Here is a 27,064-nt window from a genome sequence, read left to right on the forward strand (position 1 = left end):
CCAACAACGGAACAGGAGATATATAAAGTACATGTAGCAAAGTCCGTCCCAGAACTACACATTCGACAACTAAAAAAAGTACGATTTGGCAACCGTAGATTAATACATAAATGAGAGTTTCTAATAAGAGAGATTATGCTATCAAGAGAGATCATGCTAAGGCCCAAAAACACCACTTATCATAAAGGTTTTTAGCTGCATGCTGTTAGTTGCAATAACTTTTTCATATTGATAATTGTTTTTCAAATAACAGAACAACCTCGCTGAGGTTTGGAGCTTCCAAGCTCCTCCATTTGCGTAAAACGACAGTCCTAGCTGCCAGGAAAACATGAGTGACCCATGCCCTGTACTGAGTAGGAACGTCATGTATCCCTAAGTTTAGCAAAGCCAGGGCCGGTGATGGAGACAGTATGCAGCCTGTGTAAGTGGATATGTAAGAGAAAACATTGTTCCAATAGCTGGTTAGTGATGGGCAGGACCACAATACATGAACTAGGGTCCCCACCTGGGAGCAATTTCGCCAGCACAGTTGGGAGTATGAGGCTGAAAACCCTGCTAGGCGGTAAGGTGTATAATACCATCGGTTCAGTATTTTCAAAGTCATATCCCAATGATTTGCACAATGTGTAAATCGGTAAATCGCATGCAACGCTTTCTGCCAGTGGGAAATAGGATGTGTAACTCCTAAGTCCCTATCCCATTTAAACATGTGGGTGATCTTGTGAAAGGAGGTATTATCCAACAAGATGTCGTAATAGCACGAGAGCTTAGGGTGCTTGGGTAATGGGGTAGTGAGGAGGTCCCACACCTTACCGTCAATGAGAAGCTGCCGAAGAGGGTGATTTGACAAGAAATCGTAGCTCTATAATAAGTAGGTATGTCGGGAACACATGCCCCACCGTATTGTTTTTTTCTAATTAGGATCGAAAGAGCGCACCGAGGCCTCTTACCGCTCCAGATATAGGCTGCCATTTGTTTAGAGAATTTGGTTAGATGTGTGGCCGGGAAGGGGATAGGGAGCGCACGGAACAATTGAGGTAGGATAAACATTTTGTACGAGGCTACTCTACCACTCCAGGACAGATGTGGATGTTGGAGATGAGACAAGTCGTTAGCAATCTTCGCTGTCAGTCTGTGTACGTTGATTCTAAGCAATTTGGAAGGGTCGGCCGGTAAGTCTATGCCTAAATAGTGGATGCTGTCGATGGACCACGGTATCGGTATGGTCAGTTGGAGGGCGGATTGGGTTTGTGCCGGGACCCCAATGTTTAAAACTGTGGACTTTGACGCATTCAGCTTATAGAACGAAACTTTGCTAAATGATTGGAGCGTGGCATACGCTGCTGGCAACGAGCTTTCTGGGTGAGTAAGCATCAAGATGATGTCATCAGCAAATAAGTTGATCTTATGGTGGTAGGATGGCAGTCGGAAACCCTGAATAAGGGGATTTGAGCGGATGGTCTCCGCCAGGGGTTCGATAACTAGGTTGAAGATAGTGGGAGATAAGGGGCAACCCTGCCTAGTGCCATTCGAAATGACAAAGTGCTTAGAGAGTGTACCAGAGCTATACACTTGCGCCGATGGGGAGGAGTACAGAGCCATGATAGCTAAGAGTATGGGGCCCGTGAATCCGAACTTTAGCAAAGTGGCTCGCATATATCCCCAATGTACCCGATCGAAGGCCTTTTCTGCGTCAAGGGTTAGGAAAATAGAGGGGGGTTTTCATGGAGTGTGCTAGATGTGATATGCCTAGCAGCCTTCTCGTGGCATCAGATGTTTGTCTGCCTGGTGTAAATCCCATTTGGTCCCTATGAATCAAGGCGGGTAGCACAGACTGAATGCGTTTGGACAAAACGCGGGCATATATTTTAGCGTCCGAATTTAGAAGGGAAATGGGACGAAAATTCGCTGGTGTCGTAGGGTCTTTACCTGGTTTAGGCAATGTTACTATGTGGGCGTTGAGCATCTCTGCAGGCATAGAAGAGGTTTGCATGGCTTTATTATAAACCTCTGACATCGTGGGGGTAAGATGTTGATGAAAAATTTGGTAAAATTCGTTGGTGAAGCCATCTGGGCCCGGAGATTTGCCTTTTGGCAGGGATGAGATGGTGGATTGAATTTCCGTCAAGGTGATTGGTGTATTCAGTGATTGTAGTTGCTGGTCCGATAGGGACGGGAGAGACACCGCCGCCAAGAAGCGGTCAATATCCTCCTGCCGCGGTTGATGTTCGGAAGGGTTACCATGGAGATTGTACAGGGCTCCATAGAACTCTGCAAACTCATCCGCAATCGCTTTCAGGTGACTAATTTTCGTACCCGTAGAAGGGTCCAGCAAGTAGGGGATTCTAGATTTCGCCTGTCTGCGTTTGACCTGTTGGGCCAAGAACTTACCGGCTTTGTTTGCCTGGCTATAGTATTTTTGTTTTAGACAGCGAAAGAGTGCATCCGATTGTTCTATTAAGAGGAGTCTTAGCTCTTGTCTAAGTTTAATGATTGCTAGAGACATATCAGTAGTAGGATTGAGTTTGTTCACTGCATCCAATTCGTGGATTTTTTGCGTGATAGAAGATACCTTTTCCGTTCTCCGTCTCCGAAGCCGCGCCTGCTGCTGGATGCACACCCCCCGGAGGTAGGCTTTCAGTGCACCCCACAGCACCCATGGATCGGAGACCGAGGACGCGTTTATGTCCAAAAACTCCCTGAGCTGTTTAAGCACATGAGCCTGACACTGCCCATCCTGTAACACCCGAGCATCACATCTCCAAACATAGGAGCCAGAACTCCTAGCGTTCTCCTCCAAGGTCAAGGTCACCGCAGCGTGGTCTGACCACGTGATGTCCTCAACCGTGGAGGAGGATGACTTATTCAAAAGAAACATGTCAGTAATAAATAAATCAATGCGGGAATACGAATGGTGTCTGGCGGAAAAAAAGGAATAGTTGCGCTCAACGGCATGATGGCACCGCCAGACATCATACAAATGTTCAGCATGCAGAATTCCACCCAAGGACTGTTGTCGGCCCTGGGGAGACGCAGAGGAGTCCAACCCAGGATCGACAACAGCATTGAAATCACCACACAACGTTAAATGCCCCACTCGAAGTTTAGATACCTGTTTGAATAGTCTCCGCAGAAAACGGAGCTGGTGGGAATTCGGGGCATAAACATTAACCAGGGTAATCGGAAGTCCATTGAGTTCACAGATCACAATGAGATATCTGCCATCTGGATCAGACACTGAATGAAGTATGCGTACCGCAAGTGAAGATCAAAACGCCAGCAGAACACCTCTTTTCTTCTCAGTACTGGAGGCAAGAAGAACCTGAGGGAAGTCCCGATGCGTACATTTAGGTGTACTGTCTGCCCTAAAGTGGGTCTCCTGTACCGCAAGTACGTCCGCTCTATGCTTAGTTGCCTCATCCCACAAGGACCTCCTCTTAGCCGGGTGGTTCAGGCCATTAGCATTAATAGATAACAGTTTAATGGTCATTACGGATTTCCATTAAGTCGCAACCGTAGTCGTAGGTACCAAGGTAGCCAACATTGAGGTAAGCGCCCAAAGGAGCTGGAATAGTCAGAGTTCCTGTTGTAGCTGAGAGAAACATAAGATAGCAAAGGAAGACAGAAAAAAGACAGCAAAGATAAAAATAGGACTGTCTCAGCAGTCCGGGCACGGGAGGACCCGCAGAAAATCCAAAGGAGGGCCAGAGGAAAGGAGAGAACATCTTTCGGAGGCCGGGATCTTGAGCTGAGTCTGTTAACGGTGGTTAGGGCTAGCTTGCTTCGAGGAAGGCCTGGAGGCCCTTTTGCGGGAGGCAACTTGCCACTCCGGTTCCACTGGTCGCAGAGGAGGGAAATCTGGGGCAGGAGGTTGGTCCACGGGCAGTATATTCCATCTCCTGAGCAGTGCAATGCCATCATCCAAAGACTTCAGAGTAGATGTAGAACCATTGTGAGTCACTAACAGTGTAGCTGGGTATCTCCATTTATGTTGTATTTGGTGGTTGCGCAGGGCTTTGGTGATAGTTGAGAGGTTGCGCCTGGCTTGCAACGTATGTTTGGATAGGTCAGGCAGGAGCTGCACAGCGCCGTAAGGCTCCGGTAGGTGAGGATTCTGTCTGGAGGCCAGCATAATCCTGTCCTTAATGTGGAAAAAATGGATCCTCAACAATACATCCCTGGGCAGATCGCTCGCTAAGAAGGAAGGCTTAGGCAGGCGATGGATCCTGTCAATAAGGAGATCAGCTTCAGAAGCCGAGGGCACCAGTAGCTTGAATAGAGAGGTGACATGCTGTAGAAGGTGATCAGGCGAGACTGACTCCGAGATTCCCCGCAGCTTAATATTGTTACGCCTGGAGCGATCCTCCAGGTCTGCCACCTTATTCTTTAGCCAGGAAATCTCATCCGTTTGAGTGTTCAGGCGATCAATGACAGAATTTATGGAGTCGGCGTGTGTGCTCACTGATTGTTCAACCAGATCTATTCTGGAGCCCAATGATGAGATTTCTGCGGTGAGTTGCTGCGTCTGCAAATGTATGTCAGCCTGCATAGAGGCCCGCAGAGAAAACAACATTTCCTTCATACTAGATTCTGTAATGGGGGTCCCCCCAGTGGGATAGGTGTGGAAGGGGTCAGCAGATAGTTGTGAGGAAGGCAATGTTGGATGAGGCAATGCAGTGTCCATACCTGTATCAGGCAGCAAAGATGGCGGGGAGTCCCTCCTCTGTTTAGTTTTCACAGGGCTCCGTGACGATGGTGATGGCGAGGATGGTGACCCACGAGGACTGCCCACTGTCTGGGTTGGCGATCATGCGTCGGTGCGGGGAGACTGGCGGGAGAGAAGGTAGTTTCGCCAGCGGCCCTGTCCCTTGCTTGCCAGCGTGTGGCTTGTGTGCGGCTCCGCCGCCATCTTGGCGGAGACCAGGGCTCTGGGAGATGAAGAAGCCGGACAGTTTATTAAGCTGCCCGCCTCCTTCTTCTTGGTCATCGCGGGGGAGTACAGCGGGGGTTCCCAGAGGTGGGTGGCCGGTTACTGGTGCCGTGGAAGCCCTAGTTGCGGCGATTATCCCGGGTAGCCTCGCGGAGCCGATTCACAGCGCTGCCATCAGCCGCGCGGTAGCCACGCCCCTCGGTTTGTCACTTTTTGAGTTGAAGACAGGACGAAGAATGTCTATTCTTATATCTTCTGAGAATAGCATACTTTGTTATTTACAATCTGTTGTATACAAAGAAGTGTGGTTGCAAACATTGCAACAACAGGTACAGGAACTTCAGAAGTTTGCTGCACAAATATGGCTAGACCCTTGCTAGGTATAAATATAAGATTTATACTTGCGAGTAGGTCAAGAAATGTATTCCAGGAGCTCAAGTTATGGTTGAGAATTCTAGATCTGATGGTACTTGAGATGCCAATTGTGAAGGTTCTTTTGTTAAGTTAATTGGGACTATATTTCATTTCGAAGAATGGATAAACAATGCAGAAAGAACGAGGAGCCTAGAATGGTCCCTCTTGATCAATGAAAATTACTGAAGGAAAACATACATTTTTTTATAAGAATTTGATACAGTTTTTCATTTTCTCTCCTTGATAGGTCTTTCGTTCTAAGTTTTTTTGGATTTTGAATTCTTCTATGGACCATGAGACAAGCACAACGAAACTTTTATTTGTCACTATTTTTTTGTTTTTGCCTTCATCATTACTTCCTTTCTAATTGTGTTATCAAGAACTATCATTTTTTGGATGGACGTCAACGTTTTCCTCATATGGACTTGTTTCATAAGAGACATTCTTATCGTTCGATCATTATAAGAGGGGGAGTTGGAATGCGATTCTCATATAATGAATTTTTTATGAATTGTTTGATATAGGAGAATATGAGTGTTAAGAGTTTGAAAATATTTTAAAACACACTGTTTTGCTTATTCAAATAGAATGAATTGTACAGTTATGGGATTATGTGTAAAATCTGCTGTATAAATCTTGACGGTAGCGACAAGATGGAAGGAAAAATAGGTGACCCCATGTTAACATTGAAATGTGATACTTTCTCCTACACAACCTTTGTTAGTTTAGTAGTTTCTTGGAAGATTGATATCACAGCAACATCTAATAATGATACTAGTTTAGATTACATTATAGTTGTTACATCTAGGTTTCTTAATTTTACAGAAAAACATATTAACCACTTCCGGACCGCCCGCCGCAGTTTTACGTTGGTACTTTGATGTTAGCTGCCATAACTCCGGTATTTTCCTACAAGGCAGGCGGTCTGCTTTCACATAAAAGTGATCCTAGTGGCAGATTCGCTGCGGGATCATTTTTATTGGCGGCGGAAGAGGCGTTTCTCTCCCCCCCCCCCCCTTCTGCCACTTCCCGGTAGTTTTTCCCCGCTTACCGAAGCCATCTGTAGCGGGGAACACGATCCAGGAAGTCGAGTGAGGTCAAGATGGCCCCCACTCGACTATAAGTATGGAGGACCGGAGTGACATCATACGTCGCTTCCTCCCAATGGCCTTAAAAGGACCCTTTTTTTTTTTCATGCCGAAATCGTTGATGATCAGAGACATTTTTTATTTAAGATGAATGCACTTTTATTAGTTGATTGTAGTGCATTGAGGGGGAATTGTTAGAGATTTAGTGTTTAATATTTTAAATTATAAAAGTCTCTGAAATACATTTGAATGTTATAATGTAATATGTTAGTTTTGAAGGTTACTTCAATATGTCTTTGTGAAGGACAGAGAAGCAATTTTGCTATGTATTTCGATTCAGAGTTCCTATGTCAGTATGTTGAGGAGTTACTATGTGTCTTACTATAGATTCAAACCATATATGCAAGAGTGGGTGTTACTTTTAGATTTTGTAATACTACCTTCTTGGGACATAATTTTTGTGGATGTCATTTTTACATACAGTATAACATGTAGTACTATGTTAGGCGTTCTTCAGAGAGATGAGAAAAGGACATCTACAACTCTGAAGACACACATGCGTGAAACCTTTCTGTTTTGCTCTGTTTGGTTAGGATTTACTTTACTTAAAGAAAATAAACAAACTTTTGTACTGTACGAGCTGAGGAGTTTCCAATTCATGAAAAGGATTTCAAACAACCAGCAGGCCTGTGGATCGCTCAGTAAACTAGGGCGATCACATGACCTGCAATTTGGCAAAGAATAATGCTAAAGCCTTGGAGGTCAGGAAAAAAAAAAAAAGATAAATGTTAAGGATACTATAGCATTTATCCTTGCAACTTTTAATATATAAATGGAGCGGCGCTTAATCTAGCAGTGATCCCTATATAAACAGTGAAATATAACAAACCACACTAACAAATTCCAAAAAAAAAAAAGAAAAAAAAGATAATGCAAGCATATAATAGGAAGTATCAAACATCCACAATAAATTGGTGTTGCAAAAGTCCAGTGCAAAAGCATAAGTGAACACAATGAATACAGTTCTTTGGTGGAATAATTAAGTAGTGCATCCAAAAGAATCCCAGTGTGAGCAATCAAAGTCCAGGGCTCAATCCAAAAAGTGAAAAACTCCACCACTGTGTGCAATGGCTGCTTGCCTTCAATCCAAAAGGTAACGTGCATCAACTTCCGAAACAATCTCTGTAGGGTATATATCATTGCACATGTAATAAGAAGAGAAGTGTTGGATGTACACACTTCCTGTATTAGTGAAACACTGCTCTGGAGGAAGGAGACAACAGACAGCAGCATTATCAGCCAAACTGTGAATCTGTATTGTGAATAAGCAGAGGTGAAAGTGTGTACTTTTGCTATATTTCCTTAGAGCATTCTAAGGAAATATAGCAAAGTGCAGATGTGTAAAAGATTTAAACACTTTTCACCTCTGCTCATTCACAATGCAAATTCAGTTGGTCATTATTGTTTAGTCAATGCTGCTGTCTGTTGTGCCTCCAGTTCTCATTCCTCCAGAGCCGTACCTCACTAAAACAGGAAGGAGTTTGTTTCAATTCTAAGATTGAGCACTGAACTTAGATTGCTCACACTGGGATTCTTTTGGAAGCAATACTTAAATTATTCTATTATTCTACCAAAGAACTGTATTCACTTATGTTTTTTGCAACACCAATTTATTGTGGATATTTGACATTCACTATAATATGCTTGCATTATCTTTTTTTGTTTGAATTTATAAGTTACAGTGTTTATTATATATCACATTATATATATATATATATATAGATCACTGCTATATGGATCACTCTATTTATAAATGAATTATTGTTGATGTGGTGACACTATAGGAGTTGGCAGCTATATTTTTAAACATTTTTGGATGGGACTTAATGCAAATTTATTTTCATTTATTAACATAAGTATTCAACCAACTGAATAGCACACAAGTTCACTTATCACTTTCTCTTCCATATCTTTCCAATATGGTTTCTGTGGTTAGTTGACTAACATTTACCCCCCTTCATGACCATGCCATTATTTTGCGATACAGCACTGCATTAATTTAACTGGCAATTGCACGGTACACTGTACACAAATTGTAATTTTTTTTCCCCACAAATAGAGATTTCTTTTGGTGGTATTTAATCACCAATGAATTTTACATTTTTTGCGCTATAAAACAAAAAAAAAAAAAAATCTATATTTTTTACCTTTGGCTATAAAACACATTAAATTAAAAAAAAAAAAATTATATTTATATATAGCAGGTTTTCCAGGCCTGTGGCCTGATGTGGGTCTGCCATTGTTACTGGTTACCTTTCCAGCCCTTGTGAGCTGCGGCCCTGGGTGTGAAGACTGAGACATGAACCACTACGGCATCTTTGTTTGATTGTTTTATTTTAGTTAAAAGTGGATGGGAGAAGGGAATGAGTAGGATTCTCCTTTAGGCTTCAACTATGTACACTTGGGACTTTGTTAAGGAAAAAATACCAGCCAGCGCCAGCCAACGCCCACTATCTCTGAGAACACTCTAACTTAATAGAAGTGCTGAATCCTCGACTTGTAATCCAGAAGATCCAGGACTGTGAAATTGTAGAACCGACGACACTGTTATACTGCAACAAGTCACTGAATACTTCCCCCCCTGCCTTGCTTTGGCTTAAGGTAGCATGTTGTAGAATCCTGTCAAACTGTATATTCCAACTGGCACACACTGTACAACTCAGGGCCCATTAGTAGGTGCCCCCTTTATACTTGAACTCTTCGGGGGTTCACTGTCTAGGCACCCCCCTCCCTCTGTAACTCCTCAACCTAGGTATCCCCTTTCAGCTAGATGGCACTGGATCCCAGAACCTCTTCCAGAGTGGTCCCCTCTGACTCTGGCAGACCCCCAGGGTTAATCCGCAGTACTCACAACCTGTGTAGGCTTTCCTGGGACTGGACCCCTCTCTCTCTCTCTCTCTCTCTCTCTGCAGGTTCTCGGCACACCAGATCCCCTCAGCTTAGCTCAAAACTCTCTGGATTCTCAGGCGGCACCCAGAGACATCCACCTTCCTCAGACAGGAGGAGAGACAGCCGCACTCTCTATCCTGGGACTCTGCTCCCGCCAAAGACATTGTGTCATGTGCCACCCCCAAACTTACACCCACTCCCAGAATCCTTTGCAGCACAATCTGCCTTCTGGGGTAGTTACAAGCCTGGATGTGTCCCCTGATCGGGTTTCCTCCACCGTCCTAGGAGAAGCCTCTCACAGGAGCCAGTGGGGAGACTCCCCCTTCAGCAGGCACATCTGGAAACCATGAAACCCTGACTAATAAATCACAGCCCTGCTGTTAGGCAGACAAGGCCCACTATACCTTTACCTAGCACCTACCTGTAGGGTGCTACATAAAAGTCTTCATCATCAATTTAGGCCAATATGTATTGTGCTGCATGTTTTTGGGAAAAAAGAAAAATGCAAATAAGCGTATAGATTGGTTTTACGCAAAAGTAATACCGTCTACAAACTATGGTATTTTTTTTTTTGTTTATTATTTTTTTTTTACTACGGTAGGAATGGCGGTGATCAGTGACTTCTAGTGGGACTGCGATTTTGTGGCGGACAGTCGGGACACTGACACTTTAAGAAGGGTGCGTTCCTTTATACACCATAAACCAAAAGGTATTTAAAATATAACTTATTCATTCCTATAAAAGGTTGTCTGGACTGTATATATGTACAAAAAGGGAGGGTGGGTTTTTTGGTTTGAAAAAAATTGTGCCTGTCTAGACAAGATGGTCTATAAAAATCTAGGTATCCGTGCACCACTAGTTAGGCTTGCTCCTCTTACTCATCAAGTCATTCTAAAAGCTGTAAGGCTCGATCTCTCTGACTCAGATCTCTCCTAAATATCTTCTCTTGTAGCAAAGCTATCCACTGGAGCTAGTATCTGTGTGTTCACTACTCACAAAGCTTAATGGCTGTCTGACATTTGAAGCAGCAAATTTTACCAGCCTGGTCTAAACCTGAAGGCTAGAAAAGCTGTTCAAACCTGCCTGCCTCATAGGGAATCGCTCTCTCATAAGCACGCTTGTCAAGATTATCTCAGAGAATATAGCCTGTCAGAATCTGGATAGCTACACACTATTAAATTGGCTGGCTACTCTTGCTCGTCAAGCCTCCCAAATATCTACTGCTCTCAAAGTAATATGGCTGGCTAACAATTAGACTGACAAATGTTGTCCTGCCTAGTCTGATTCTGAAGGCTAGAAAAGCTGATCAAGCCTGCCTCATCAAAAAACGAAAATGCTATTAGCACTGGTAAAGCCTGCCAACCCTAAAGAAACATCCTCCCCACAAACCATGCAGTACCCCAAATCATAATAGTGCTCCCAAAAAAATGAAAACTCTATATGTTTTGCTTAGTAAATAGGCTTCGTCAGGAGTGAAAAATAAATGCACAAAAGTAAGTGTAGCACAATTCCCAGCCGTTTTGCTGGATATGGGTCCCCCTAGGTTACCGCTAACAGCAGCACATTTAAGCACATTCTCCAAGTGTGAGCACTGAGACAATGACCAGTCCAGTAACTTTGGGTTTTTGATTTATTTAGGAACTTGGATGGGAGATGGGATGAGTGGGATACTCCTTTAACTCAACTATGCACAATTTGGTGGAGACACTTAACCACTTGCCGACCGCCGCAAGTACATTTTACTGCGGCGGTCAGCCCCTCCTGGGCAAAGGGACATAGTACTACGTCGCTAGCCCAGGAGCCTGTAGGGACCGAGTGCGCGCTGCCGGAGGCACTCTTCCACCCCCGCTCATTCCCCTGCATCCCCACGCGTGTGACCGGCGGGTCCGATGTCCGCCGGTCACTCGCGATCTCCCGGTGGAGAGGGAGAAAGGCAGGCGGCTGATGTACACAAAGCCGCCTGTCATTCTCCCTAGTTTAACAGCAGAGATCATACGATCCTGCTATGTAGGATCGTATGTCTCTGTGGTTACATGAAAAGCCACACCTCTACAGTTAGAAGCACGCCCCTAGGGACACATTTAACCCCTGCATCTTTAATGAAGTTAACCCCTTCCCTGCCAGTGTCATTTTTACAGTAACAGTGCATATGTATAGCACTGACTACTGTAGTAATGTCACTGGTACCCCCAAAAGTGTAAAAAATGTCAGTCAAGGGTCCGATCTGTCCATCACAATGTCGCAGTCCCGAAAAAAAAAAAAAAAAAAACGCAGATCGCCGCCAAAAAACAAAAAGCAATAAAAATGACAAATCTTTCCCTTAGTTAATGTAAACGCAATAACGCAAGCGCAATAACTTTTGCGCAAACCAATCAAAATACGCTTATTGCAAATTTTACCAAAAATATGTAGCAGAAAACAAAATTGGCCTAAAATGTTAAAAAAAAAAAAAAAAAAATTTGATTTTTACATTTTTTTGGGGGAATTTCATATAAAAAAAAAAAAAAAAAGTGAAATTTTTTTTTTTTTTTTTTTGAAAAAATAATATCGCACAGGTGATCAAATAGCACCAAAAGAAAGCACGTCAATTTCATTTGGGTACAGCGTCGCACGACCGCGCAATTGTCCGTTAAAGTCACGCAGTGCCGAATCGCAAAATAGGCTCTGGTCTTTGGGCAGCCAAATCCTCCGGGGCTGAAGTTGTTAAGAAGTACTGTTTGACGCTGGCTGAATGCCCGCCAAAGCTGACTTGACACTGGTTAACGCTGGCCAGATGCCGGTTAACGCTGAACTATTCTTGTAACTGAGCTTCAACTACAGAAATCCTCTCTTAGCTGCCTTAGGTACTCCTTCCTGAGGTAGCTACTCGTATGCTTTTGCTGCACTGCTAAACACTTCAGGGCCCACACTGGTGCCCCCTTTCACTCCCTTATCTTCAGGGCTTAAACACTTGGCACCCCCTTTCTATGCCAAAACTACCGGTTAGCTGGCTCCTGGATCGGCCTCCTTTCTCAGGCAGACCCCTGGGTAGTTTTGAGTACTCACAACACGGTTTCTCCTGGAAACTTCTGCCCAGCAGCTCCACTTGGTCAGCAACACTCTGTATCCCTTTCTGCAGCCCAGCTCAACCTCCGGTCCTTCCGGCCGACTGCCCAGGACACCTTCACTCCCTCTGACAGTAGGAGAGACAGCTGTCAGCCTCCTCTTGGGACTATGCTTCCTGCCAAAGACGCTCTGTCACATGTTCCTGCCAGGTTTATACCCAATCCCAGAGTGCATTGCGGCAAACTCCGCCCACTGGGACAGCTATAAACCCTGGTGCGCTATTGGCCAGGTTTCCTCCACCATCCAACAAGAGCCCTCCTTGGATACAGTGTGGAGACTCCCCAGACTCAATAGACTACACCTGGAAACACATGACAGCCTAACTTACTGATCAGGCCCCCCTGATAAGCAGACAGGGCCACACATATACTTTTCCGCACCTACCCAGGAGGGTGCTACATAAGTGTCAAAAGATAAAGGAATATGGGGGGAGGCAAACTATCCCCACATGGTTTGAATCAAAATGGTGGCCTCCCCCTTCTTCCCTCTAGTTACAGGGTTTTCCCCCATGTTATTTCCGCATTTACATTATCACGCATGTCCTGTCATGATGCAAATTTGCATCATGACGTTACCGTGGAATCGCATCATGACGCAAATATACATCAAAACGCAATTTTTTTTTATATCATCTCTTTGCTAATCGTTTTAAATATCAGTTCTAAAAACAAAATTTTAATACAAGCTGTACCAAGTGTAGCACCCTCCTAGGTAGGTGCTAGAGAGAAAGTATCATTTTGAGCTCTGTCTGCTTACCAGAGGGGCTGCAGGTAAATCTATATTGTTCTCTGCCTACCAGAGAGCAGGATCTGTTGGTGAGATCTGCTCATTGTGCTCAGGATGTGATTCATTCGGTCTAGAGAGTGTTTCACGCTGGTCCAATAGAGAGGTATGTTGGACAGTGGCAAAAAACCTGACGAAAAGGGTGCATAGGCTTTGATACAGTCCTGATGATTGGCAGAGGGCAGGTCATCTTGGTGCATGCTGGGATACTCTATAAAAGCCAGGAGCACATGTGCTTGGGGTCTTTCGTTGGAGAGGGGAGTTCCGGAGGGAGGGGACGGCTGCCTACTCCTCTGTAGAGGTGCCATGTAGTCTCAGGAGATCTTTCTGAGGGTCGGAGGAGTGGTGGACCGGAGCTAAACCCAGGAGGTCCAGGGAAGCTGACTGAGAGGGGAGACACTGGAGATCCTGTTTCTACAGTATCGTGAGTACAGGAACTCGTGTCCAGGGGCCTGACCTGAGGGGAGGGGGGGCCACCCCTGCTTATAGGATAGTCAGTGGATGGGTGTCAGCAGAGAGAGGTGTCCTGAAGACAAGAGATTGTTCACCAAGTTGGCTTGTGAGAGATGATAAAGAAAGCAAGAGACTTAACGCTATTTATCTAAAGTGGCAGGATGGATTAACAGCCTGGCTGTTCCATATCTACAAGTGAAGTTGCGAAGATAGAAGTCCTCAGATATTGTGAATAGTTAAAATTGGAGTATCCCACTATTCCCTTCTCCTATCTCAATTAGGAAACAAAACAAAACCCAATACCCCTGGACTGTTTATTGCAGTGAAGAGCCAAGAGGAATGTAGGAACTGTTTGCTAAAACCGCGTGCTGGTAACCAGGGAGCCCGAGTTGATATCCAGCAGTCCCCACGGGGTAGTGCTACACAAGTATACAGAATTCACAGAGGGCGAATGGTGGTTTTACTAAAAGAGAGTAGAGCCAAACCCGCTTGGTACGGAAACTAAATACATAGATTCCTGCTCTGATTCCATCATTCGTGTGTGTAAATTTGATTGAGACTATTAAAATGCATGTAAACCCAAAACAAAAATTCATTGCAGCTTACCAATTCTTGGATTTGGTGGCTGCATTCGTTTTCTTTTTTTAGTTTTTACCTGGTAATCTGGCAATTAAAGGTTTTATTTTTTTTCCTTCTACTTCTTGAAGCCTGGGTTCACACTGGTGCATGCGACGAATACCGCATGTGAATTGCACCTCGTGTGGGATTTAAGCCATACATTTTGTATGGCTCAAATCACATCGCATCCACACCAAAATGGTGTAGGACCTCCAATCCCCCCTGCACTTGAATTGCATTGCATGGATGTTCACATCTATGCGATGCGATTCTGGCAATCCCACTACGTTTTGCAATCTGTATTGGGGCGTCGTTAATTCACGATTGACGCATGCAGCAGATCGCATGGACGCCCTGAGATGGCTTTGCAGTGCGATGTTGGGATATGCAGCGAATCTTGTGCTTTTCCTGCATCACATCAGTGTGAACCAGGGCTTCAATTTCCTTTAACAGAGCAAGCTATTGAGCAGCCAAACCATTTACCACTGACAGGGCTTATGATGATCAACTTTTATTTACTTAAAACCTTTATCCCAAACACAAGAAAACCCCCCAAAATCTATTTGCTCTAATTCCCCCAAAAAAGAAGAAAAATGAAGAAAGAAGAAAGAAAGAAGAAAGAAGAAAGAAGAAAGAAATAAGAAAAAAGAAGAATCACCTATGGCACTTTTCCACTGCAAGTACCGGCTAGTACCGGCTCGGCTCTACTCGGCCCTGCTTGGCCTGGTTTGCTTTTCCACTGCTGGTACCGCAACGTATAGTGTCGGAACGGTTCGGTACGGTACGGTATAGGTTTGCTTTTCCACTAAAGTAGTACTAAAGTTAAGTGGGTGGGATAACAACGGGGTGGGTGGCATTCTCTGACCAATCAGTGGCTAGAAGTGACTGCATGCAAAGGATTGTGGGATATGGTACCAGTTTGGTACCTGTTGGAACCACAATCGAGTAGGTACTGTTTTTTTCAGAGCCGTACCGTACCGTACCGTTCGGTTCCATGCAGTGGAAAAGCAAACCTATACCGTACCGTACCGAACCGATCCGACCCTATACCATGCGATACCAGCAGTGGAAAAGCACAAAAGTGTGCCGAACCGTTACGGTTCCATGCAGTGGAAAAGCGCCACTACTGTATATAAAGTCCATCTAAATCTACTAGTCCATCTAACAATACCCTCTATAGATGAGGGATAAGGGTGTCTCCATTGATTCTTCATATAGATAGAGGAGCCACCCTAAGACAAGGAGTGTTACTGGCCGGATCACCAGGTAAGAAAAGAAATAAAAGGAAATAAAACTAAAAAACAGAAATCAAAATCAAAGGATTGATAAGCTGCAATATATTGCATTTTTATTCTTGAGTTTAGATCTGCTTTAAATTTTCAGGACAATATTTTGGGGGTTTCAACCACCTTTGGTCCAAGCAGTACCGATACCTAAAAAGGTGTACCAAAATGTTAAGAAAGAAATCTGCAAAGACCATGGTTTTTGGTTAAAGGAAGAAAAAAAACAGTACAGTAAAAGTCCGCTACCTCATATTATTTATACAGTTTCCTTTCACAAGTTTTTTTTAAGAGCCAGGACTTTTTTGTTTTCCATAGAATGGTCTGGTTATAAGAAAGGATGTCTCTCATGGGTGTGAAGCAATCATCTTCCTTAGGTAGTTGTATGTGCACTAATATGGCTACAGTCACCTTCAGCATGCATTGTAATGCATCTTTGTGTGCTCTGGGGAAGAAAAGGTCAGATTTTGCTCTAGTTCCTGTACAGAACCCATTTGAGTAGATGGAAATCCTAACTGGGTGACATTTAGTTTGCTTCTGCACAGTGTATCATAAACAATTGTCTTTTTTCTACCCTTTAAAAAAAAAAAAAAAGGTTTTTACTTTTTTTTTTTTTAATACTTCTAAGTACCGCTGATCTCCTTCAGCCACTTCCTAACTACATGTATGTGCTCCAGGGGTAGTTGCATGTCATTTCTCAGGGTGGGCTTACTGAGGGCAACAGCAGAACATTGTGCTTCAGTATGACTGGTTGTAGTCTCCACTGGAAGGGCACATAACAGGGTGACAACTAGAAGAGCCATTGGGAAATAGAGATGGACCGTTGTCACCCAACAACAGGAAGCGCCTGAACCTTCAAGGGACAATCAACAGGTATTTAAGCTCTTGGCTACCAGGGTACATTTTTAAATGCAAACAACTAAAAACGAATGGAGCACAGCCAACATTGGTTAAGTGAGGGGCTAAGATGGCAATAGTAGACCACCAAACTGGTGCATTAGCTCGTCTGTTTAAGATGTGGATCAATGTACCAGTGTCAATAGTACAAGCAAAAAAAAAAAAAGAAAAAACACAAAAAACCACTATGGGAAAACCTATAAAAAGAAAAAAATAAATAATAATAAGGAAGAAGGAAGGTACCTGTATAGTCCAAGTAATGTAACCAAAGTTAATTTTATTGATTGAAAACACATCCAATAAATCAGATCATGATATACATGGAATACTGACTCCACCAAAAACACTGAGTATTAAAACAATGACGATGTTGTCTAGAGTCCAGACTTCATATATGTGACAGTAAAAAGGTGCAATCATCATGTCGCGGTACTTGGCATCTACTACTACCGCTGTTTTGGCGGTGAGTTCAGATAAGGTTGCAGAGCAGGGCCAGGACAGCATGGATCATATACAGTTGCACCTAAGCACGATGTGTACTTAATTTCCACTGGACCCCCATGAACAGCAATGTAAAATTAATACCACGCAGCAGTGGCGTAGCGTGGATTGTCAGCACCCGGGGCAAGGCAAGTAATTTGCGCCCCCTAACCCGTGGGATTTTAGCACTCAAGTATCTTCCACTAGATTAGTTAAAGAAAAACCTTACCCCCTAAGCACATGTATTGTTTGTTATGAAAACAAACATTGCCCCCTTTCAATGCAGAATGACCGGCGTGCCCCCTTTCAATGCAGAATGACCAGCGTGCCCACTTTCAATGCAGAATTACCGGCGTGTCCCCCTTCAATTTATAGAGAGATCATCGTGCACCCTTTCAATGCAGATGGACCAGCGTGCCCCCTTCAATGCAGAGAGACTTACCTGCAGTGGCGGCTTTTCCTCAGTTCCCTGCATCTCCGAGTCCTCCCGCCTCCTCCTCGGCCAATGGCATGCCATCGCCTTTCGGCCAATCAGGAAGCAGGTCTCGGACCCGCTTCCTGATTGGCCAGGAGGAGGATCCGTGTGACAATAGCAAATTTTCATTCGCTATTGTCACACAATGGGTGGGCTCGGGGCACACTGCTCTGCGCCCCCGGTCCACCCTTTTTTTAAGCCAATTAGAGCCTCTGGCTCTAATCAGGTGATTAGAAAAAAAAAACCCACTCTGTGACAGCGCAGGCTGCTGACTCACTCGCTGCTAAACTGACTGAGCAGTGAAGAGAGGCGGCATAGGCGGGACTTGGCATGCAACGCCACCCCACCCTACACCAATGGACAGGTGAGGCAAAGTCCAGCCCTGCCCCGACCCGCCATTTTCATCCATAGGGCGGCTGCACTGGACATCTCCCAGCCTAAAGATGGAGACAGCCGCAGACAGTGTGTGAACTGTGTATGTCAGAGTCAGACAGACAGAGTGACACTGCGGATGCGCTCCCCCCAGATGTTGCGCCCGGTGCGGCTGGCCCCCCCTGCACCCCCCACGATACGCCACTGCCACGCAGTAACCTGCATAGGCGAAGGTGAAAGAGCGATCTCCAAAGCCAGAACATTAAAGATAGAGGTAAAATGAAGAGCGGAGATAAGATGACACAGCCATGGATAATTTAGGTCATGCAGAAAAGTAATGATAATACAGTTGCATTGAAAAAAATGAATGATCCTGTTGTGCAGTCAAGTTGAGCACGATTAACGTGACCCGAAAAAAAAATATCAGCCTAGGCAGATGAAAAAAGGTGTCTGCCAACCATCCAAATGGATGCTAATAGCCCAGTAGGGCTATAGTCTGGTGCCGGTAATGATGGACATACAAGTGTGTGTGTGTGTATATATATATATATATATATATATATATATATATATATATATATATATATATATATATATATACACACACCACTATACACAAGTTCAGATGCTTTGCCTGCCTCCAAAAACCCCCAAAAAATGCCTGCAACAACACACCTGGGCGTTTTTTTTTTTTTTGGCACTAGCGTTTTTTTGGGTTCTTTGGAGGCAGGCAAAACATCTGAACTTCTGTATAGGGGTATATATGTACACACACTTATATGTATTTTACACTTACACATATATAGGTGTGATAGGAGTGGAGCCATATTGGTGTTAATTATTTAATTAGCGCAAGTATAGATTTCTGATCCTTTCACACCTATATATATGTGCAGGTGTATATATACATACATGGGTGTGTATATATACCCCCTATACACATGTTCAGATGTCATGCCTGACTCCAAACATGTCCTCAAAAAATCCCTATAAACGCCTGCAGCCAAAAAACAAGCTGACCGGTGAGAAGCCATATCAGTGATCTGAATGTGACATAAGAGAAACGATCTTTTCTCTATAGCGGTCACCCTGATATGGAAGGGTTTGGTCACCCTGCCATAGCAGTCAGAGTCAGTTCACCCTACACTACATTACGGTCACCCTGGCACGTAACACTTTCCCTACAGAAACTAATTTTTTGCATCTAACTAAAGTGTAAAAGAGTACTCTTAACTACACTAGATATCCCTTTCCTCACACTAATAAATGCTAAATGACACTTTTGAAGCAAATTTAACAGAACTGCTTCCACCATCTTCCATGTCCCTGTATTACAATGCTAGGAATTTGCCGGGGCTATCTTATATACTGGGGGGGGTGTATTCACTAATGATTGGCCTAGGGACCCCCTAGTCACTCCAATCACATTCCTAGCATTCTCCTGCCCCCTCAATTGGCTTTTACTAATGGTTCTGGTCCAATCACTGGCTTTTAAAGCCCACTTCCTGACCCATTGCATTTTGGTCGGTTCTGGTTGCCGATTTCCAAACTTTTTCAGCAAAAAGTTCTAAATTCGGCCGAACCTCAAACAGCCAATGTTCGGGTCGAACCGATGGTCGACCCGAACCGTTCGATCATCCCTAATCTCCAGTCCGGCTACTCCCAAACCATGGGGCGGCAGCTGACACAGGTGTGCATCTAGATTAGCCAGGTGTAGGATTTCAGGATCACGCTAACATATTCAGGCGTCAATTATAGTCAGCTCAATCCGAGTCAGGTCGTCTCCAGCTGTGTATGTTTACCAAGTATGCTTGGAAATCTCACATCCACGAAGGGGGGGGGGGGGGGGGGGGGTTTCAAGGGGTCAAGCTAGAGTCCAGGACCTCAGTGGAAATGGACTACTTTTGACACATTTCGCCTGCTTATGTGAATGCAAGCTTCTTCAGAGATTTCCAAGCATACTTGGTTAACATACACAGCTGTGTATCACTTCTAGGTCACGTTCTCGAATACATTTGGGGCCGATCGTGCACCTCCCTGATGGTAAGGTATGATGGATAAGTATCTGCCTGTATTTCTTATCATGGAGGACACCATTGATCAGGTAGCGTTGAGGACTGTAGATGCAGTGGTCCGCCAAGGAAACAATGCAGCAGAAGAGAAAAATCATGCTTACTTCCCCCCCTTTGACATCGGAAGATGTCCAGCAGTGCTGTCAACACAAAATTGGCAGAAACCAGTGGGAACCATTTACCCCCCCCCCCCCCCCAATTCTACTGCCCTGAGAAGACTGACCAGAAGTGGTCTTAATGGAAGAAATGCGGCCAAAAAGCCATACCTCCTATGTGGAAACAAGGCCAAGCAACACAACTATGCATGAAAACTGAAAACATAGGAACTGGGGTGCAGAAAAATGGCAGCAGGTGCTGTGGACTGGCGAGTCAAAATGTGAAATATTTGGCTGTAGCAGGAGGCAGTTTGTTCACCAAAGGTCTGGAGAGCGGTACAATAATGAGTGTCTGCAGGCTACAGTGAAGCATGGAGAAGGTTCCTTGCAAGTTTGGAGCTGCATTTCTACAAATGGATGTTGGAGATTTGATCAGGATCAATGGTATCCTCTATGCTGAGAAATACAGGCAAGATAGGCATCCATCATGCCATACCATCACAGAGGCATGCGATTGGCCCCAAATGTATTCTGCAGCAGGTCAATGACCCCAAAACATGCAGTCAATGTCAATAATAACTATGCTCAGTATAAAGAACAACATGGAGTCCTGAAAGTGATGGTTTGGCTCCCACAAAGCCCTGATCTCAACATCATAGAGTCTGTCTGGGATTACATGAAGAGATAGAAGGATTTGAGACAGCCAACATCCACAGGAGATCTGTGATCAGTTCTCCAAGATGTTTGGAACAACCTATCTGCCAAGTTCCTTCAAAAAACTAAGTGTACCTAGAAGAATTGATGCTTTTTTTAAGGCAAAAGGGTGCTTACACCAAATATTGGATTTGGATTTCTCTTCTGTTCATTTACTTTATATTTTGTTCATTGATAAAAAATAAATAAACTAACACTTTATTTCTGAAAGAATTCTTAATTTATTTTTTAAACTGCAAGAATTCTTAATTTACAGCATTTTCCCACACCTGCCCAAAACTTTTGCACAGTGCTGCATTTGCTAAAATGCTGTCACATTAGACAAGCAGCTAGCGGACTTTCAACAAGCTTCTCGCAGGCTGACACTTTTTTAAGACAACCAGTACTAATATTAAGATGTACATTTAACATCCCAAACCTGAAGCCTACTGCATATATTCTTCAGCAGGGCGACCCGGCTGTGCGAAATTACGTACCCAAATGTGATTTTGTGCACAAGGTCTGGGGCACATCCGCACCGCTGGCAACCCGCTCCCGGTGTGATTGAACACAGCCAGAGCAAATCAGCAGGTCTGTTGACCACAATGGCCGCCGACCACCCGCGGTCGTTCTCTGGAGAAGCAGAACGGTGGTCTTCCTATGTAAACAAGGCAGACTGCTGTTCTTTGAGGGAGGACAATGGAGATCTTGTGTGTTTCTAAAGGCCCGTACACACGCACCGATTGTTGGCCGTAAATTGTCGGCCAACGTCCGATCGGCCGATTATCGGCTTGTTAGTATGATGCTTCCTAAAACCGACTGCGACTTTTCGCCCGAACAAAATCAGGTGTGCAGGCTATAAAATTTTTGTTGGCCAACAAAGAACGGCTGATTGTTCGTCAGTCAGTACAGATTTCGGCCGACAAAAATGCGATGATCAAGACTGGGCATGCTCACAGAAGAAAAAACACACGAAAAGTAGACCATCACATGACATCACTTCTGAAGTTGGTTGTTGTTGGCCGACAAAATTCGTGTGCAGTCTTGAGCACTTTTCAACCAACAAAACAGCACCGGACAAAAGACGGCCGAACGGTCGGCCGACAATCGGTACGTGTGTACGGGGCTTAAGCAGCATTTCCTCCACAGTTTGAAAGCACTTCCAAGGAGCACACTTAACCCTTTTATCGCCCTTCCCTGTCATTTATACAATGTGTTTTTTTAGCACTAGATTGGTGTTACTGGTCCCCAAAAAGTGTCACTTTGTGTCAAAATTGTCCACCGCAATGTCGTAGGTCAAAAATAAAATAAATATATATATATAACTGATCGCCACCATTTCTAGTAAGAACAATAAAAAAAATTAAAATAAAAAAAAGCCGATAAATCTATCCTATAGTTTGTAGTGGCTATCATTTTTGTGCAAACCAATCAATATACGCTTATTGGGATTTTTTTTTTTTTTGTTACCAAAAACATGTAGCAGAATACATATTGGCCTAAATTGATGAATGGCCTGAAATTTGATTAACATTATTTTATTGAATTTTTTTTTCTAGCAGAAAGTAAAAAATATTGTTTTTTTCTTCAAAATTGTCGGGTTTTTTTGTATATATAAAAAAAAAAAAAAAAATAAAAAAATCTCGCAGAGATGAACAAATACCACCAAAAGGAAGCTCTATTTGTGGGGGAAAAAAATAAAAAAAGGACATCGATTTTATTTGGGTACTGTGTTACACAGTTAAAGCAGCGCAGTGCTGCATCGCAAAAAGTGGCCTGGTCATAAAGGCGGTTAAAACCTTTCAGGGCTGAGGTGGTTAACGGCTACAAGAAATCCCAAAAGATTTGTCAAATGTTAACTGAATTTAAGGCTGCATTCAAATGTCTTTGCATCTTTGCTTGCTTTTACAAGTTTTTTTTTTTTTTTTTTAAGTTTTTGAGCACTCTTCCAGCAGAAGTAGTGAGTCAGTCAACAGTAAGTGGATTCAAACATGCTTCAGACAAACAAAGATGGGGAAAAAAAAAAAAAAAAGCGCAGCAGCATTACCATTGACGTCTATTGGCAAAAAAGTGCTTAAAGCTTGTAGCTCAAAAGAAGCTCATGTACTTTTCAAGCTACAGGCTTCAAGAACAGGCACAACTGAAAACTATGAAAAATTAGACGGGGGTGTGAATACATAAACTCCTTGTTTTAGAATAACTTGGTCCTTTAAATCGTGTATACTGCTATGGGCCTGTAACTGTTCGTTAGCAACAAAAGAATTAATGAACAAAAAAATAGCCTAAAGCCTCGTACACACGTTGAAAATTGGCAGGGAATTTTCAGCCGACGTCCGATCTGCCGATTTTCGGCTTGTTAGTATGATGCTTCCGACAACCAACTCCGACTTTTCGGCCGAAAAAAATCTGGTGTGCAGGCTATAAAATTTTTGTTGGCCGTCAACATAACGGCCGATTTTCCGTCAGTCAGTACAGATTTTGACAGGGAAAAATCTGATGAGCAAGTCTGGGCATGCTCAAAGACAAAAGAACACAAAGAAAGCAAACCAGCACATGACATCACTTCTGAAGTAGAATTTTGTTGGCCGAGAAAATTTGTGTGCAGTCTAGGCACATTCCAACCAATAGAACACAACTTGTTGCGTGTGTACGGGGCTTTAGGCTGGCCGTACATAGTTGAATTATAATTTAATTTATATATTATTATTTATTATGTATTAATATATTTATAATTTAATTCATAATTTAATTAGTCTTATTTACCGTAATTTTCTTTAGATTTATATTCAACGATGTAGTACAAGGGCCTGCCTGATTGCATACAAATGAAAGGGTTTAGGTTTGAAAATTGTATAATGTATGGCCAGCTTAGGACATCTACAACATGTACAGCAAACTTTTTACAAATGGTTTTTGTTTGTTTTTTTGTTGTTTGTTTTTTTTGCAAAGGGCAAGCTCTGTTGAAGGCTCCAGTTTGGGGATGTTTAACAGATCTTAAAAGGAAAATGCTGATTGTCACTTTAGAAGAACTGCTGCCATGCTTTCCACTAGCTTTAGCAAGAGCTGAAGCCTACTAAAAGCTGCTAGCAGCTGGTTTAAAGGGATAATTAGCACTCCTATTAAGATCCATGTATAACAAATTGGATAATAAATGGTGTTTTAAGGCATCAGCAAAGCTGCCGAAAGCTTTGTAAAAATGTTTTTGCATACATTGCATACAAGCTGAAGCCAATACGTACAAGCTCTACGAGAACAGTGGGGCCAGCCATTGCTGACCAAACTCTGAAAATGCTAGTTGCCTGGCTGGCTTTATTACTTCCAGAGTTATGGCTGCAGAATCACATACAGCAAGTTAGAACTCCTGGTCTGCATACTTATTCTAGGCCAATGACATATATTTGGAAGTTCTTTGATCAGAATGACTAAACAGGCAATTTGGATTTTCAGAAGCAGACGTTTGTAAAGGCAGCCTACATACTAAAAGCAGCACAGGTATTTTGGATCCTATGTGGACAAGGCCCTAATTTGGGCATACAGTCTTAGGTTGGATACACACTATACAACTTTTGTTGTTAGATTTCCTTTAGATTTACCTTCAAACTATGTAGTGCAAGGGCCTGCCTGACTGTATACAAATTGAAAGTGTTTGAGTTTTACCTCATTTTATATATAAATCTAAAGAAAATTGTATAGTATGTATCCAGCTTTAGATTTTGGTTAAATGGACAAAAAAAAAAAATATAATAATAATAATAATAATAATAATAATATATATAGTATTTTTTATATAATAAAAAAAAATATATATATATATATATATATATATATATATATATATATATATATATATATATATATATATATATATATATATATATATAAAAATCTGATTGGATTGCTATACAGCCCAGATTGGTAAACCTTTGACTGGTCTTATTGTATTCTGTATGGCTACTTTTAGAATACCAATACCAGAACAGTGACTGCTTCTTATTGGAAGCAGCTGCGGTCCATTCAACAATATTTTGGCCCCACTTTTTAAATTTAAAGACGTTGGGCTGGAAGTGGCAGAAAACGCCACCCACTAGACAATTTTTTGCTGGTTCATCAGAAAATGGGCAAACTTGGAACAGTGCATGGTCAGCTTTAGTATTGCAACCGAGCTACTAAAAAAGTCACATGTGTTGCTGTAGCATCATATAATAAAATTTATACAAATAAAGTAAAAAATAAATAACAGAAGGGCTTTACTTACCAGATATGACTGTGTCTCCATTAAGATATAAAGTCATCCCCAGAACCATCATAATCCCCAAAGCGAGAATATAGGGTCTTCGCCTCCCCCAGGGGGAGCGACAGTGGTCACTAGCAGAGCCCACCACAGGCTGAAGAACGAACCCCAGAATGGGGCTAATGAGCCAAACAAAACTGTACAAACTCCTAGGGAGGCCCACACTGAGCAAAACCGGGGTCACAAAGGCCGCTTCCACGGCGTAACAAAACTCTCTCCCAAACATGACCATGCTGTGCATGATCAGCCTGCCTGTGGACCTTCGAGGGGGTTCCACAAGCTGAAAGACCCCCCCATCCATCTGCTCAAGGCTGCTGCTGCTACTGCTGCTGGTGGTAGAGGTATACTCCATGTCCTTCGTAGATGGACAGAAGCTCACGCTGCCAATTTCAGATGGAGGTTGCTGAACCTCCACATCTTTGGAAAGGGTCATGTTAGCCCAGGGACTGCTGATTCCTGATTCCAATTAGTTGTGGAGGAGGATCAAACTTTTACTCCAGCTTTTAAAAGAGGCGTGACTGGAGTCCTTTCATAGCTGAAAGATCACAAGTTAGTGAGAGGAAAGAAAAAAATAATCATGTGAACGTCTTAATCTGAAAACTATTTCACTTCCCCAGGGTTCCTACTCTACATCTACAAACTGTTCATTCACAGGGAGCCCGGCCATCACAAGATGAAGACACATTCCTTTGGATTCAATAAAACTGCAATTACAGATGTGATTGGGGATTGCTGTTTTTAGCCATAATTCTGTAAATTGCAACTTGGAGTATTAAACCATCTGTTTAAATATGATGACTTCATGTTTTTTATATATGTATTATTATAATAACTGCATTATTTTATATATATATATATATTCAAAGTGGGTATGTTTTTCAAACCAGCCTTCTGTCCATCTGGTGGACCCCGATTTCCTGTTGTGCAGTGCGCAAGCAAATACTTCCCTATACAAGGAGTACTTGCAAGCACATATTTAAGGAGACCCCTTAAAAAACTGACAAATCTAGTTTCAAGTAATTAAAGTAGAACTATAGGCAAAAGGTTTTTTGAATTTTTCTGATAGAGTAAGGAGAGTTATAACTCCTGTAAGGTTTATTTTTGCCATCTGTGTCCCATTGTGGAGATTTAGAGTCGGTTCACACTGGGGCGGCACGACTCTGTACTACTTCGGGGGCGACTTGTGCATTCCCATGCACCACGACTTCGGAGCGACTTGCATGGACTTCACATAATGGAAGTCTATGCAAGTCGATCTGAGGTCGCACCGAAGTAGTACAGGACCCTTTTTCTAAGTCGGAGCGACTGGTGTCGCTCCTATTAGAACGGGTCCTGTAGCAGTCAATGGATCGCAAGGGAGCGCGACTTGTCAGGCTGACAAGTCGCCTGACAAGTCGCACTAGTGTGAATCGAGGCTTACCTTCACTTCCTGTGCCATAACCAAAACAGGAAGTGAGAGGAAATCCCTGCAAATTAGGGGAATTTATTGGGGAACCACCAGGTCACAAGAACTAGTGTCTCCATTGGAAGATTTCCCCTCTATTACTATTGTGAAGACAACCTGAAATTTGGGATTTTCTTTCACCTTCACTCTATGATAATGGTAAACCAGACAAACAGGTGAATCTCCCTAACGGGGGCACAGACAACAATAAAAACCTGATAGGGGTTCTAATCCATCTCCCCTCTATACAAAACCAAAAAAAAAAAAAAAAACTTTTGTCTTTAGTTTTACTTTAACCACTTTACCACCAGAGGATTTTGCTGTCTTACGTCTGGGCCACTTTTTGCGATTCGGCACTGTGCGACTTTAACTGACAATTGCGCGGTTGTGCGACGCCGTACCCAAACAAAATTTACGTCCTTTTTTCCCACAAACAGAGCTTTCTTTTGGTGGTATTGGATCACCTGTGCGATTTTTACTTTTTGCGCTATAAACAAAAAAAGAGCGTAAATTTTGAAAAAATAACAATATTTTTCACATTTTTTTATATGAAATTCCCCCCAAAAAAATGTAAAAATCAAAATTTTTTTAAATTTTTGGCCAATTTGTTTTCTGCTACCTATGT

The 27,064-nt window shown here is 43.0% G+C and overlaps 1 protein-coding gene across 1 annotated transcript in view; it reads right to left on the bottom strand.

Moving 5' to 3' along the window:
- SLC45A2 (solute carrier family 45 member 2) overlaps positions 1–25,475 on the bottom strand; it is a 293,633-nt gene extending 268,158 nt beyond the window's left edge. Inside the window, exon 1 of the mRNA XM_082243204.1 lies at positions 24,960–25,475. Coding sequence (XP_082099330.1) covers positions 24,960–25,428 — 469 coding nt within the window. The 5' untranslated portion in view covers positions 25,429–25,475. The remainder of the gene's footprint in view (positions 1–24,959) is intronic.
- Positions 25,476–27,064: the final 1,589 nt, after the last annotated feature.

This window comes from Pelophylax lessonae (genome assembly GCF_965119305.1).
Source record: "Pelophylax lessonae genome assembly, chromosome: 1".
Lineage (NCBI taxonomy): Eukaryota > Metazoa > Chordata > Amphibia > Anura > Ranidae > Pelophylax > Pelophylax lessonae.